We start from the raw sequence: 17,238 nt of genomic DNA, 5'->3' as shown, positions 1-17,238 counted from the left end.
TCCCAGAGTCTGGGGTTTTTTGGAGCCTTGTTTTTGGTGCAGAGCCCTCTCTAATGATATTACACAAAGCTATTAAGTGGGGCAGTACAGATCACAGAATCTTTTCAGCATAATTTCCTTTCAGTACACTTCATGTTCTGAATAAATATATAATAATTGTGGCAAGTTCATTGTTGGAAAGAAAATGTGCACATAAGGAGTGATTCAGTTGAGATGATAGAAGAGAAGCCATGATGGAAATTTGCCACTTCAATTCCTCCTCTATTTGGATTTCTCATCTTTCCTGTACAGTTATTCCAAACAATGAGGGTATGTCTACACTGCTGTGTAAGCCCAGGGTTCAAACTCAGGCTCAGGTCTAACCCTCCTTCCAGCTACATGCAAATCATGCTAACCCAGGACTCAGACACAGATTCCAGGACCCGACAGGGATACAGGGTGCAAGCATGAGGCAAGCCGGGACCTAGGGTTCAAGCCCTATTCCTTTGTATTGTCAACACAGTGCTCTGGAAATCCTCCAAAAGTGTCCCACAATCCCATAGGCTGACTTTTTGTCCTCTGGACAGTCAAGTTTGGTGGACAGCCAAGTTTTTCCATAAAGTACACGAACAAAGGGCCCAGGTGATTTGGTTGGTTGGACTTGAGCCCACATAATGCAGTGTAGATGCTGGAGCCCCAGATTGGAACCCAGGGTTCAACAATTTCTAACCTAGAGTTACAAATGAGTGTAGATGCTCAAGTCCTAGGTTAACAAACCCAGGGCCTGCTAACTCAGGTTCTACTAACCCTGAACTTACATTGCAGTGTTGACATACCCTGAGTGTTAAGTGAGTTTGAATGGGAGATGGGGAAATTGATCACATTTTACCAAAACTTTTTCAATACTATTTAAATAATGAAATTTTAAGGGCAACCAAGATAATGACACGGTGTAGAATTAATTAAAGGAGTTCTTCTAGCCCCTTCTCCCCAGTAGGCAATGCAGTGTGTTCTGGCTAGTTCATTTCCATCAGATGACTCTTAATTGCTGTGAGAAACAAAAGTCGCATCTAATTCCAAGAGCAATTCATTGCTAGTAATCAGCAGGGTCAAAAGTTCCAGGTACTCTTAACAGCAGAGTGGTTTTGATCTTTGCGTACCAAACTAACAACTCAGTATAAATCCTCTGTAGAATACTTTTGTAAAGCTTCCTGTAAAGTACCTCATTAAGACTGAAGTCTTTATCTCCACTATACCACAAAGTCAAACAACAACAGGGGTGACGGATCATGGAGAAGTCACATTTTGGACTGTACTAAGCTCTCATATTATCATCTTGATTGCACAGCATTAATAACTTATTATTTAATATTTAGATTGCAGTAATGCCTAGAGGCCAACCACATCAGGGCCCCATTGTGTTAGGTGCTGTACAGACAAATAGTATTGATTCTCTAGTTATCCAAAATATTTCTGAGACATTGAAAATGGAGAAATGATAGTTCAGTTTATGAGGCGTTACTTGAAAGTTTCATACGTGGGGGAACAATGCTGAAATGTAGCCATACCGTGTCAGTTAAGTGGTATTCGGGTAAATATTGTACCATGCTACACATGTCAAAAAGATCAGGGGCACCACAGAAATTCTGGGGATTTATATCCCATAGTTGAAGGCCCCTCCAAACGGAATGCACTATCAAGAGGTTTAAAACAAACTTTAATAGTTTAAAATCAAGCATGATCACTATTGCCAAGACCAGGCATTGAAAAATCATGAGATTAGAATAAAACTGTGTTTTTAACAATAATAAACTTGGAGTCTGGGAGTTGCCTTCTGTTGTTTGAAGCCTTTAGGGTTCACATTTTCACCTTTTCTTTCATTTTTCTCTGTGACTATGAGGATGAAAAAACAACTTTTTTAAAAAAATGTGAAATCTGAGATTCTTATGTGTTGAGCCCAGAAATGGGTGCTTTAGGAGAAATGCCAGATACTGTGAGATTTGGGATAAAATGATGAGTTGGCAACACTAAATGTAGCCATTTGTTAATTTCACTGGGCAAAAGACAAACTACCCCCTACTTTCTTTATATTTCTACCACAAGCCTGGGCAGCAATTATAACACACTTCATTCACGCATTCCAAAGTGCTTCCAATAGTGCACAAATGTTACAAGCCTCCTTGAAATTACATTTGCCTATCACCAACTTACCCTACATTGGCTCACTCTACTTCATTGTAGGGCAAGTGTGGATAGAAAGTGCTGGCACTGCAAGGACACCATTGCAAGTGGACTTCCCAGCACAGTCTCTAATGCTCCTGCAACCCTTTCTGTGACTGCTCTATGCCTGGTCTCTTGTATTCCTGTTTGTTTTGTGCTTTGAACTACTGCAGTGTATTCATACAAGTTTTCTGTTTTGCAAGCTGCAGTGCAATGATTGGAGTGCTCTTATATGGACAGGCTGAATAGATTCACAATGGCCATTGGTCAAGTTTAATGGCCCCATTGCCAGTTTAAAGGGGCAGTTTTCTAGTATAGACTAGGCTACAGTGTAAGCCAAGGAGAGGGCTAGTCTCATTAGGGGTGGGTGCAGAGCAGCCTAAAGCAACGGGCCAGCCTCATTTCAGTTTGCCAAACAGCCATCCTCCCTTCAAACATGTCCCCATAAAGGGGAAATGAAACCTCCATTTTTAAAACACACTCTGAGATGCAGACCCCTCCAGAAACAATGAAGGACAAGGGAGACATCTACTCCCCCAGCAGAAAGCAGGCTCAGCTGCCACCTCCTGCAAGTCGGCCGGGGGACATTCAGGCCTTGAAGGAAGCTATGAAGGCCAGAGCGTCTCAGAAGGGCAGTCCTAATATGACCTGTTAGGGGTAGGGCAGCTCCCTGCTTTGATATTGGAGGCACAGGGAGTAGAAGCAACTGGGAACAGGAGGAGGGAAGGGCGGTGGGTAGGAGGGAACCAGAATGCAAGCTACTGCCATGTGAAAGGAGAAAAAGGCTAACTGTGCTGCTGGGAGGGAATCTAAGACAGCCACACGCAACAGGAGGCCTCTTCCCATGCAGCTGGGAGTGACCGTAGGAAGGAAAGGGGGGAAGCAGTGGATCCTGATGCAACTTCTCTACAAGGGAACAAAGAGGAGCAGGAAGTGAAACGCTGGTGCTGATACTTCTCCAGTTCCTTCTTCCCCTTCCCAGAACACAAGGGTAGCTACTCCCTGCCTGCCAGACAAACAGTCCACGAAAGCTATTGATATGCAAAGTGCACAACAAACCGTTCCTACACAAAATACTACAGAGTAGAATGAACTACAGAGTAATAGTGAATAACTACTGGCCTAGTGGCTTAAGATCGTTAATGGCATATTGTCAACTTAAAAATCAACTTCTGCCGGAACATTTTTATCCATTTACTGTTACAAATAGCACTTTCAATAACTGTAATAGACCAGAGAAAAAGCATTTCTGATACTAGTTGTACAGTTTGCAAACTTTGTGCACTGACAAAGTATAACCAGTTTCATTGTCCCCCCCTGTATAGTTAGGCAAAAAACAACAAAATCCCTACTACAATAACTCTACCCCTGCATTTCCCAATGAACTGTGTGTCTATGGGAGGAAGGTTGACCAGAAGTCCCGATTTTATAGGGACAGTCCTGCTATTCAGGGCTTGGTCTTATGTAGGCACCTATTACCTCCCACCCCCGTCCCAATTTTTCACACTAGCTATCTGGTCACCCTAATGGGAGGCTCTATGCTACAAACTTCTGCCAACATAGTTAGCTTGCTCAGGGGTGTGAGAAGGTGCGATCCCTTAATGTAGATGAGCTTTGGCTGGTACAGCTTATTTCACTCAGAGGCTGAAGTTGGGATAAACTCTACTGGCAAAAGCACAGTTTTACCAGTATAAACGGCACCTACACTAGAAGCACTTTGCTGGTATAGTATACCACCAGGATAGCTATATGAGCAAAGTGCTCCCAGCATAGACCTGGCCTCTTATACTAAAATAAGTGGTGCAGGGACTCTCTTTGTTTTTGTGTATTACAGAGTGACGTACACTTACCTGTACTATATAATAGCAATGGAATGCTGTACTCAGCACTCCACAGTCATCCTGGAAGCTGGGCTCCCAGCTCTAGAGAGACCTGGAAATATTTAAACCTCCAGACCGTCTCTCTCCCTTCTCCCTATTAGGGCTAGTCTACACTTAAAACCTACAGCGGCACAGCTGTGCTGATACAGCTGTGCTGCTGTAGGAATGCTTGTGTAGCCGCGTTGTGTCGACAGGAGAGAGCTCTCCCGCCAACATAATAAAAACACCTAAACAAGTGGCGGTAGCTATGTTGGCAGGAGAGCATCTCCCACCGACATAGTGCTGTCCACACAAGTGCTTATGCTGGCAAAAGTTATATCGCTCAGGGGTGTGTTTTTTCACACCCCCGAGCAACAGAAGTTTTGCCAGCATAAGTGCTAGTGTAGACAATGCCCTATAGAGAGAGAGTATGAGTGTGAAGGAGGGTGGAAGGAATTGCAGGGATGATCTATCCGCAGACTTGGGCTGGTTTAACTAAATCAATTTTAAAATACAGCTTTGTTTAAACAGGTGCAAGTTTGTGTGTAGACAGGGCCTTAACCTTCTCCAGTGCACCATATGGTGGAGTAAGGGAGAAAAAGTGAAAACCCTTATCCCTCACAACAATCAAGAGTGAGAATATTGATCCCCTTCCAACTAACCTCACTCAATAGCTGAGAGAAAGCTATAGCAGTCTGAATTATGCCTAATTGCTATTACATTGAGACCTTAATTGCAAAGTTTAATCCTGGACCATATTTTTAGGGAGATAAAATGGAAGCCCTAGCAGATCTTAAGAGTCATTATAGAACAAACATTCACAGGATAGAGTATCTTATTGTTATTGTTTGTTTGTCTGTCGTGAAAAATGTACTCAGCACTGAACATTTCCCCAAAAAGCAGAATGTACTTAACAGTCCACTTTTTTGGGTAATGTCCAGAGCTGACCACCTGGAAGAGGACAGGTATACTGATGCACTTAACCTATTAAATTGAAAAAGTTTGCCAAATGTACATAGAAATATAAAGCTGCTTCTGTTGTTTTACATGCAGTTGTTACACAGTCACTAAACGGGATCTCTCGCTCAACTTTTGATAGCTAGGGTAAGATTTTCAAAAGCAACTTAGTGAAAGTAAATGTGACTTGGGCCCCTAAATCACTTGTGGCTAGCTCTAATTTAGTGAAGTAAGATTCAGCTTGGCCTAACTGTATAATGCAGGAAAGGGTCATTGCAGCTGTTCCTACTGTGTATGTATTTTTAGCATATCCTGTATCTGCTATACACGGACGCCAGCCACACCAGTGCTTTTGGAGAAATGTCAGCAGCAGAATGGCTAGTGCTGGAGTTTGGAACCTCCGATACAGCTTGACTCCCACATGAACGTCTGTGGGAATGTTAGAAATTGCTTTCATAATTAAATTCCATAGTGAATTAAGTCCCTGTTCATCCTTTCCACAGTGCCTAGAATAAAGCAACAAGCACTAGATGGTACAGAACATCCCAATATTAAAGAAAGCAAAAAATGAAGTATTAGTTATCACTTTAGCTACTGGTGCATGCAGAGGATAAAATATCTGGTATCTGTCACTGGGGCAAATGGCTGGGGAAATTAACTGACCATGAATATTGACCGTCTGGGTCCAGTAATTAGTCATTGTTACTTTGAATGGGCACCAGCATGGGCTAAAGTTGGGCTCGGTTTCTAAACCAGTATCTTTCTCCTATGGTTTGATGTGGCAGAGGAGGGGTGAGAGTGCTGGCTGTCACTAACCAGATTGACCGTTGAGACAGTGGGTAAGCACAGTGTCCAGAACACATTGCTGAAATGAAGAAAGGAGGTAGAAAGGGTGTAGTAAGGTGCCCCCTCGCAAGTCAAGTCACTTTCATCTCTAATTGCACTGATAAAGTAGGTGCGACTGCATCACCAAGCTAGGGTTTTTATGAAAAGGGGTGTACTGGGGTACTTAGCTGCAGTGTTTCAGTTACTGGCAGCATGTGTCTAGTACTGGGTTATTCTGCAAGTGTTTTAATACAGATCTTCCTCTTCATACTCCCTGGAACCCACTTCAACCAACAGCTTTGAACAGAATCCAGCAATTCAGCAAATACGTTTTCTGCCCTCAACACTACATGCGGCAAATACAATAAGATACTATAGAACCCTGCTGTTAAAAGAACACCGTTCCCAGAAAGACTCTCTGACATTGCATTAATATAATAGGGTGTTTGGGAAGCCATCCTTTCAACACTGAAGTGATATATTTCCAAGGCTCACATGCTGTGCTGCAAGCTGGAGCTAAATTCTGCAGCAGGGAGCCCTGGATCCTGCATGTATTCTGAATTCCATGGCAGCCCTCAAGCAAATTTTAAAATTGAGACTTTTATTGAATCCCATATGAAAATGTATAACTACAGTCATTAAAGTATCACTGGTGTCATTTACTATGATATTCAGTTCAGTTGCATGAACATTCAATTTTCATTGTGCTGCAGCATTTTTTTGGTAGCAATACATCTGTACTGTAGAAGTTGTCAGGGGAAAGCTGAAGGTTTTGTCAGCTCTCTGGGGGATATTTGAGGCTTTTTGGCATCTGCGGAGGGAATTGGGTCAGAAGCTTCAGGTACTGATGAAAGGGAGGCATCTTCTCTTTCCCTCCTTCTCTTCAGACGTTTGTAATCATTTTATTTTTGGTGGGTTGGAATTGAATTTCTAGTTCCTTGCTAGCAACCAGCTTTCCCACTGCTTCTAACAACAACAACAACCCTCCTTACCCTTAAATGTGTATATATATACCTCCTCTCTGATTTCTATTCCTTACATCTGACAAAGTGGGTTACAGCCCACGAAAGCTTATGCCTGCAGAAATTAAATTTGTTAGTCTTTAAAGTGCTACAGGTCTCTCTTTGTTTTTGCTGTATACAGACTAACACGGCTACCCCTCTGGAATTTTAGGTGAATATTTTTGCTTAAATGGCCAGCTGCAAAACAGTTAGCAATACTGACATTTTATACTCTCATTATTAGATGTCTGAGTTAAATCACACTGAGAATTGGGATAATGCCCTTAGCCTGAAATCATCTCTCTCAGATATCTACAGGCATTGACGTATATCACTGTATTTGATAACACTGCAAAAGGTTCTCATTGCAGCCTTAAAGGCTTGAATTTTTATTTTTTTTTTAAATAAAAGCCTACATTTTGAGTTGGGGGCTGAAGCCTCTGGCAAATTCTGTAGCCAGGATGTCATGGGATAGGCCAGAATGACTATTTCTAGTCATTATGAAACAAAAAATTCACATCTCAGACCAGGAGGATAATTACATTATAAAATTTTATACACGATATATACAACATAGCTAGATTCATTGCTCAGGAAGGCAACGGATGCTAACCCTATTGCCACTGTTTTCCTCAGACTAACTACAAATCAAGGATTTTGCATGTTAAAAAATCAGTGTTGCCACACTAGCCGAATGTGTCAATATTTATTAAGCCCTTTGGTATATGAATATTCAGCTAACAATGATAAGATGAAAGACCGTAGGAAGCATTAACAGCTTGTTAAGACAACCAATGATTCAATTAACTTAACCTTAATGTTTTAATTGCACCAATGTTCTTCAAACAAGCTTCAACTCTGTGCACTTCAGACGTTAATACAAACTGAATGTGCTCTTTAATAGGATTAAATATCTTGTAGGAGTCTTTAGATAGCAATGCTGGAGTATACCTCCCATGCTGACAAGATACATTATTTCATTAGAGTGATAAGGCAAGGAAGAAAGTCCATGTATACGATGAGAAAATACCACTCTGGTATTTGCTACTTGCTCTCAGCCACCTGAAGTGTGCTGCTATCTACAACAAACAGCAAACACCCCATAGCAATTGGAAAATGAGATTAAATATTGTTTTGAAAATACTGTAACATATGGGGTGAGGTTTTCAACAATCAACGGGAGTTAAGCGCCTCAGGGAGTCAGGCACCTCTTTGCAAATCCTACCCATATTTATTAGCACCAAATGTAATCCTTAGTACACTAGTATTTTCTAGTCTGTCAGCTAATGGCTGCTGAAGAGTACAAACTATTAGGTGGTTGAATCCTAAGGTGCGTGAGATCAGCATTTGGTGCACATCAGGGTGGAAGTGCTGGCTGTACTTTATTTTTTGGGTTCCACGCTTCTCAAACCTGTGGCTGGCCAATGGCTGATTCATGCCTGGCACAATTTAGGGCGCTCTCAGCTCGAGCCCCCAAAGGCCTATATACCAGCCAGGAATCACTGTGTTCTCCAGCCACGCCCTCTCCTTTGTCAGACATACTGGGATCAGGAATGGATGATACAGAGACGGGGTCATATTTAAATGTGCCCAGCCCCACATGTGTTCCTTTTTTGATGCTGACCATGTCCACCCTTTGCTATGACTCCAGCTGTACAGCACTCAGGAATTCTCCAAGGCCAGGTGAATCTCCAGGTGACTGTTTAAGCTATTGTGTGATAGAGCTACCCCCTCCAGGGTGCCCTCCTGCATCTGACTATGGTGATATAAGTGAGTCCTGTCTGTTTTCTCCTCCAGTCCCTGGAGCCTACCAAGTTGCCCATCTTTTTTACCACAGATCAGACCAATGGTCTCGTCCCCCTCCCAGGAAAGGGGAATTGTCCCTCTCAGCGTCCAGTTCAAAGCCTGATCCCAGAAATAATTACTACCCCCCACCCACCCCAAATAAAGCAGGTTAAAATGCAGCAGTCCTCCTAGCTCTGGACTCCGTGGCCCATCTCCAGGCCACCCACCTACCCATGAGCCAACAATTCCTCCAATTACTATGCCCTATTCCAGGGCCTCCATGTCTCTGGCAATTCTCCATGCTTCTTGCAGCTCTTCTCTCACAGCCCTCAACTCAGATGTTCTGCAGGAGGGCTCACTGTGCTATTCAACTCCACAGCCTCTTTGCTTTTGAATGCCAGCTCTGCTCATGGGACCCTCCCTCCAGAATCAACTCTCTTGTTCCTGGGCTCTGCCTGCACTGACTGAACTGGTTCTTCCCCTTCATCTGGGATTCTCTGCATAAAAGGCTTCTACTCAGCAGGGTTCCCTCACTTTGGCCAGTTGTCTCCAGCCGCTCCTATCCATAGGGCTCTCCCAACTCCTCTCAACAGTTCTCTCTCTGCATTAGGTCTCCTCTCCAGCAGTTCTTGACTTCTGCACCATTGAGTCTCATATAGCTCTCCTGACTGCTCCTTTCTTATTCCCTTTTACAGCTGTTGCCTGAGTCTTCAGAGAGGCCAGGTGCCCTCTGTCAGGACTAGCTGGAAGGAACTAACCAGTCACAGGAAAACTGGACCCATTTCCTCTTACAGGGGCCTTATGCACTACTGGAGAAATTCAAATGGCTTATATCACAGGCCAGGATCTGGCCCCAGGGATTCCATTACCGCAGTTTAAAAGTGGAATACCTATTTCTTTGCATGCTAGCCTAGTCGTGGGCTTGCCAAGAACAGATTCAGGGGTTTTACTGGAGCCTGGCCTAGATTCCTGACTTGCAGTATGGAAGCAACAGCTCCTGCATATACAATGTCCACTGGGTCAACTTCTGCGTCCAATTACATTCCCTGCAATCCCATTCAACTTTGACAGGTTTGCAGAGAGTTTTAATCAGGGCAGAATTTCTCCAGCAGTGACCACAGTTTTATAGCATCCCAAGCCCAACAGACCTTTTTACTAAGCAATTACAACATCCATTTTTAAACATGGTATTTACAAAAAGTAGATGATCTGTCTTAAAATTTGCTTCAGCAGAAAATGGGAAGTTCACTGAAGTACCAAAATCAGTGATCTCTGTCTGTGTGTGGTCTGAGCAGGCTTTAAGCTATAATGTTAGTTTCACTACAGAATTCCACCAGTTAGAACCTTCATTAGTCTAGCAGGAAACAGTAGTTCTCAAAAATGTTTGGTCATTTATGTATTTACAGATTTTTGCACAGGTTGGAGATAAGGACGTAGATAAACCGAAGGCCAAATACTGAGCTACTTACTCATTCTTAATTAGGAAAAGTTAGTTGACTTCAGTTGATATTTTGCCAGAATTTGGTCCAGATACAGGAGAGAGAAAAACCCAGAAGAAAATACATCAAAATCATTTCAAAAGAAAAAATGTATGAAAGCAACACAGCCTCTAGTTTGGTATTTTGAATGTAATACCCTGTCATGTTTGCAGCCAGAGGCTGCTGAATTTAATATACCTCAAGGATCCAGCTTTCACTTGTTCCGGCTGCACATGATGCCCTGTTCACCAGTCAGATGAGCTGTGTCTACTCTCAGCATGTATGTCTTATCTTAGCCACCTGTGTTGAACCTGACTTTGTGTTTGGGAGTAAAACATACTATTGAACAGAACAAAATCATAAGTTTACCTTTGAAATCTACAAGCCATTATTGGACCAACATGAGACAGCAGTAATGAGTCAAAGGAATGTGTCAGGAGAGAAAAAACCAGCTGCACAGGAACTAAAGCTCAATTAAAGACTAGAGAAAATGCCATTTCTGCAATTTGACACTTGAAATTGCCCATCCTGTAAATTGATTTCAGATGTCCCCATCTACTAACAGGCAAACTCCGAAATGTTTAGAGTGCAACTTTAGTTCAGATAAGCAGCCAAAAATTCAGTCAATTATCCAAATGCTATTACAGCATTTGATGTTCGGGTGACCAGGCAGCAAGTGTGAAAAAAAGCTCCAAATATTGGGACTGTCCCTATAAAAACAGGATATCTGGTCACCCTATTAGAAGCCTCAACCAAAACAGAAAGGGAAAGGGACACAAAATGGGAAGAACCCCTCCCCCCTTCCCCCTCCCCCCCACATATTCAAGTGTTACAATATCTCAAAAAAATGGTTCACTTTGCATCTAGTACTAAAAACAAATGAAGGTTTGTGTATATGGGGACATGCACGAGGGAGGGAGAGGCGAAATTGAAGGACAGTTTGTCCATCTCTTCTGGCTACAATTAACAATACTTTCAAACTTAAAGCACATCTAAACAGAAATGCAAACAAACATCATTTGAAAGTGCTCCTGTTAATTAGTATAATTACTCTCAAATTGCAAAGCTGGAATCTGGGAGTTTGGTTTGTCTGGTTATAGAGATGGGGTGGTCCACAAAGCTCAGTAGTGTTCAGATCTGGGGGATTTGGTTTAGGACCATCTCATTTAGGGTTTGATCTAAAGCCTAATGAAGTCAATGGAAAAACTTCAAATGACTTCAGTGCCCTTTGGATCAGGCCTGCGGTGCCAAATTCTGCCCCTCCTCCCTTCTTCTTCTCCCCCCTGCCCTCCCACACCCGCCCACACACACACAAATGTAATAGTACCTTTTCTCTGCATGTACTCCTGTTTATTTCAAATGCCTGATTTTGACAGGCGTGCTTGGAGGGCAAGGTGCTTCTCACTGTCAGGGAGAGTCACAGAATCAAACGCTTAGTGAATACATGTACTGTGCTTTGAAGAAGAGATGCATTGTAGAAATGCTAGGTATTATTCTATAAGCACATGCTAACGCCTACACTCTACTGAAAAAAATTAGAGAACAAGCTTCACGTTAGTCATGGTTCATTTCCTCAGGAAAATAAACCTTGATGCTGACTCAGAAGGAGTGTCTGTATTTGATCATCATCCCATAGCTCACAGGCTTTTTGGCCCAATTTCTCGCCCAGCTGCCCCCTACCTACCCGTTAGAGATCTTTGCCCCAGGTAGTAGGTAGCTGGAAGCATGATGAATTAGCCCAAGAAGCATTTATAGGCTAAGGTATCTGTATGTTTTAGTGCAGACTGGGATAGCTGGAAATGTGGTTAGGCCAAAGCATTTTATTTCTAGAGAAGGAATTCCCAAGTCCAGTGTGAAGTTTGGGATCCGTAAGGATGAAGAAAAGCCTTCAGTCTAGGGATCAGTTGTCAGGAAGGTTCTAGGGGTTTTATTTTGCTATCAATGTATCTTGAACATGTCTGGATCCATCCAGCCACCAAGAATACACTTGTGAAGGGTGACCATCTGTCAAAATGCAGGAGAGTCCAAAGAATCCCCTAACCAAAAATCTCTTGGAAAAATGTAAGGAAAGCCTGGCTAGCTCACAGACTAAATTTAGATTCTAAAATTCTCAAGTCCTGTGGGGCTGCCAACTTCTCTCTCTCTCTTTGTATTTGTTTCTTGCAGGAGGCCAAGTCTGCAACTCATCAAGCTGCAGTTAATCCCTGCAGGCTAAGGAATATGACAACAGCATGCCCTTTTGGGGAAAATGTTCCAAAAATGCTGAAGATCATAAAAGTTCTTTTGTATGTGTGTGGAGAGGTTACAGACAAATCTACAAATCACAGACATTTCACCGAGTTGAGCCCAAGATGCAAAATTTGGATGCAGATCCAAACTTCTTCATAGTTTTAGGATGGGAGTGTTCACATTTTAGGGTATGATTTGGCTGAATCTATAATTTCAACTAAACATTATTCTAAAATATGACAGTGCCTCCAGTGGGAAGAAGTCTTTTGCCACAGTGTGGGAATATTTACACTCTGCTGCAGTAAAGGGGATGCACACAGGACTGTACAGTTTTTAGATGCATTTGAGTGATTCCCAACACACCTCAGGATAAGGAGAAGCAAAAGTGGCTCTGTCATTTTTGTGGTCCCCAGTATTAGAACTGGCTGCCCATGGCCCGAAGGAGACATTCTGGCACTAAGGAATATCTGGAACACAGACACACCTTGGTCCACCCATATACAAGTCGTTAGAATGGTAGCGTGACATAGAACCATTGGGCTGGATCTATCATAACCAGAGATACTTCTGACACAAGGGAGATTTCCACTTTTTCCAGGTAGCCTTGAAGAGAGTTTTCCAGCTACTTTGTGCCACTAGTGATGCAAAGCAGGAAGAGGGCCCAGAATCTGGCCCAATGTCTTTAAACGTGACATTGGTGAAAAGATTTGAATACCACAAACGAATGAACATCACAAAGATTCACCTGTATTCTCTAAGACAATTACTCAGAAATTCTTTATATTTATTGTCTTCCAAGAGACCTTTTCCAATGATCTGCCTGAAACTTGAAAAGCGGATGTGACAACACAAAGGATTCTGTGGTTAAAGCATACGTGTAATTCAGAAGGCTAAGGAAGGAGCATAGGAGCTGCCACAATAGATCAGATCATTGGTCCAGCTAGTCTGGCATCCTGCCTCCATTAGTAGTCAATATCAGATGCTCAGAGGATAATGAATGCTCCCCAGCAATTGTTAAAGGCCATACATTACATGAAGCTATGAGGAGGGGAGATCATTGATATCTTCAGGGTATATCTAAAGTGAAGCTGGACGTGAGACGCCTACCCTTGGTAGACACCCACACTAGCGGAGCTGGAGCTAGCTTGCTAAAAACAGCAGTGTGGGGGGGGATGCAACTCAGGCACTCGAGCCCATCTAAGCCCCTCGATCTGAGCTTGGTTCAATCTCTGCCAGAGTTGCAGCATGCCCACTGTTATGATTTTTAGAGTGCTAGCATGAGCCCTATCACCATGAGTCTTCCTACGCAGGTTGGGAGAGTCACTGCTAGCTGCAATGAAAGCATACTGGGAGCGGAGGGGAGCCAGCCAGCCATGTCTGAGAGGGCCACTTACTGGCTCTAACCTGGGAAAGTAGTGAACATGTGTCACCCGATCTTTTTTTAAAGTGAGGTTGCCATAACAGCATTTTACTTAGAGGGACGCTATCAGCTTAAATCACAGTTACTGTCTGAACACTTTTTACCTGCTATTGTTAGAAGTAACACCTACGATTACTGTAATCAAATGAGATTAAAGGAAAAATAATCCTCAATTTCTTTCAGTTTGTTCATTTTGAGCATGTGACAGAACTTTGTGTGTAATAACAGTTTCACTCTCTATTGTCTCCAGGTGGGTCTTTCAGACAGCAACAGGAGAGAAAAACTATTTAAACAAAAAAAACAGGAAAGTGGGATTATAAAAACAACAGACACTGGCAGGGTGATTCAGTAGCTGGTGTAATATCTGAATTTACTCTTTTTTGGGGGGAAACTGGTCAGATTTCAAGTTGACAGCATCCCTTTAAATAAGACTGTCAAACATGAGAGCAAGAAATGGATTTCTCTCTCTCCCCTCCAGATCATCAGTTTATGAAGTTTTCCAGCCCCTCCTCACCTTTCATTTGTATGGTAGAGATGGAGACATAGGACTTGTATTTTTCCACCCATGGTCTTCATTTTTCCTTATTATTTTATCAACAGAGTTTCAGCACGTCTGCCTTGAGTTTAAGATTTTTGTTTTAACAAAATATAATAGTTCAAAAGCCAATGTCTATTATTTGATATTTGCAAATTCAACACAATGAGTTCAACCCTGCTATTGCCATACCCAATCACTCCCTTTCAGAGGCAGGAGAGGTGACGTGAAATGGATTGTACAGCAATGGAAGATCTCCTATGCATCCCCTTTAATGGGTACATGTTGCATTCTAAAAGCTTTTGCAAATGGCTATATTAAGCCTGCTCCTATTTAACATATTCCACCTTGCTTTTCAAAAGAAATGTAATGAATTCAAGGTTTAACAATAGCAGGAAGGCTGCTCATTCTAAAACCCCAGCAGACAAAGCGTAAGTAGCAGCCCAAACATGTACTTTCAGAATTCATACTGACCTGGCAGGGTTTTAAAAGCAAATTTTCCTGTAGCAACAACATTACTGTCAATCTCCATCACGTTTTTAACAGCAATGAGCCTGAATAATAATACAGGTTACACCACACTTGACACACTTGTTTATTTGTGCTTCAGTTTCTAACATGCAAGCCAAGTAAAAGTTTGTTGAGTCAGTGCTTGCAATTACTTAATCCTTCAATAGATTTTCTATTCACTGGTTAGTAGCCAGTCACTGAAAGCCATCTGCTGTAATGACATCTGTAAAAGCTATGACTACAGATCTTCTACATAATGGGCCAACAAAAAGAAAGAAAGAAAATCAGCTTCGGCTTCAATAATGGTTTTTCCCCTCTCATGAAAAGTAGTGTTTTCGGCTTTGAAAGTGCACAAACGTTTAAGCACCAAACATTGGAAACAGCAGGTCAATGGCCACTATGACACCTGGTAACATCATCAAATATTTGAACCTTGCAGAACTCAGACACTACCACCCTGGACATTGTTGGATTACACTGAAAGAATGCTACAAGTCTTCATGTATCTGTGGTCAACATAAGTGGCCAAATTCATCGCTGGTGTAATTCCAGTGAAGTCAGTAGGATTACACTAAGTCGGCTGTAAATTCCCCAATGTCTTAAACGGTATTTTCAAATCTGACAAACATTACAATTCCTTTTAAAAGTCCTCCACATGGTATTTTTCAAAGTAGAAGGGGGAAAAACATTTGAGTAAATGTCTTTTTCCCCTATATGGGTGCTTTTAATTCCTCATCTTTGCGAAGCTCATAACACTTGGACAGAAATATGCCACAGAAACGGATTGGTAAGAATGCTATTGTCCACTGTAGACATTTAACTCTATTAAAAATCAATGCCTTCCTTGCAGTGCCTCCCTCTCCTCCCTCAGCCCACACGCCTGGGAATGAAGCACTAAGCTGCTACAGCGCACTGAAGGGAAGCCTTCGCTTGCAGAAACCCACAGAGAGAGAACACTGCCCAAGCGCACTTAGCTGCTTACCAAGAAAGTCTAAGGAGTGACAGAACAGTGCACTCTTACCATTTGCGGTGCAGATGCTGAACACAGCTAGGCAGAGGAGGGCAGCTCCAAGTGGCTTCATGCTTGTAGTCTGTCCCATTGGCATTCCCTTGCAGTGTCAGGCAGGGTGTGTTCTCTGTCCGCGAGGCAGGCCCTAATTAGTAAGTGGAAAAGGTGTTTAGAGACTGTGCAAAGCCACTGCCCAATTCCTGCTTATTTTGGGGACTTTGATAAAGAACAGGAGGAAATGCAGCATATTCCCTTCGGGAGTTCAGTACAGAGGAGATTTATTATTTCAGTCCTGAAAGGAACTCCTTTTCTTTGGCAGTCAACTGTGTTTTTGTTAATACTTTATTTTGTTCTTCTTCAGCCCAGAGGTCAAGAAAGGTTTAAACAGAGGCAGATCTTTTTTTAGAAGACGGTGTACATCAGACCAATTTCTTGTAACATATTTTGAGGTATTTTTAAATGGGACGCTCCAGAGTGACATTTTAAACCAGGGAAATTTTATAGCAAGGTATGAAAATACAGAGCAAGCTGCAATTTAATAGTGCCTGCAGCTGAATAAATGGCAACATACTAAGATAGGAAACCCTGAAATTCCAACTCCATGGCCAGAGATGACTCAGAATCAATAGTGAACACCAGATGACATGGCGTACTGGTGCTTGCTGTTGGTCTTTTGCTATCCCCAAAGAGAAGGCAATGCATCATGAGCCCAGAATACCCTTTCCTTACCTCGTAGCTTATGTCTCAACATGAAAAGCTCTAATTCTGAAATGCAGTCTGAGTGAATCATACTCTGCAATTGATATGAAATGGCAGCCACACAGCCAGAAAGAAGAGGCAGTTAGTTTCTCACAGGCAATCTGTTTGCCTACAGTGGCACTTATGTTGGCAAAACTTTTGTCGCTCAGGAGGTGAAAAACACACCCTCCTGAGCAACATGTTGACGGGAGAGCATCCCCCACCAACATAGCTACCATCGCTCATTTAGGTGGCTTTATTATGTTGGCAGGAGAGCTCTCATAACACAGCTACACAAGTGCTCTTACAGCGCCACAGCTGCACCGATACAGCTGTGACTCTGAAAGTTTTAAGTGTAGACTGTTGGGTATCTCCATTCTGTACTAAGTGCAGCAGCATTCCGCTGATTCTTGGTCAGTCACCGGTAATAGTGCTGGTCATAAATGGGCTAAGAATCTTTGTTTTTCTCTAAAAATTTTGAAAACTTCAACCAGCCCTAACCACTAAGTCCAGAGTCTGACTCATAGTACCAGGAGGTATATTCTTGATCTGCTGTACAATGATTTCTAATCTTAATACATTGCACCTTGTGATGAGAATATATCCCTCAAAGTAACTCCCTGCCAGGCTTTCTAATGAGCTAAACTCCTCAAAGGCACCCTCCTCTACTTTGACCAGACTGATTTGAGAAAT

General features: G+C 42.4%; 1 protein-coding gene across 4 annotated transcripts in view; it reads right to left on the bottom strand.

Moving 5' to 3' along the window:
* Window positions 1-17,238, bottom strand: part of EMCN (endomucin) — a 138,421-nt gene that overhangs the window by 70,809 nt on the left and 50,374 nt on the right. For all 4 annotated transcript variants that reach the window (XM_067553614.1, XM_067553622.1, XM_067553605.1 and 1 more), the window contains one exon: window positions 15,820-15,952. In XM_067553614.1, coding sequence (XP_067409715.1) covers window positions 15,820-15,904 — 85 coding nt within the window. In that variant the 5' untranslated portion in view covers window positions 15,905-15,952. The remainder of the gene's footprint in view (window positions 1-15,819; window positions 15,953-17,238) is intronic.

Source organism: Emydura macquarii, unplaced genomic scaffold, assembly GCF_026122565.2.
Source record: "Emydura macquarii macquarii isolate MOO-44397 ecotype Brisbane River unplaced genomic scaffold, CSIRO-AGI_Emac_v2 contig_302, whole genome shotgun sequence".
Taxonomy (NCBI): domain Eukaryota; kingdom Metazoa; phylum Chordata; order Testudines; family Chelidae; genus Emydura; species Emydura macquarii.
The sequence above is the reverse complement of the archived record's forward strand: the minus strand, read 5'-3'. Positions and strand labels throughout refer to the sequence as shown.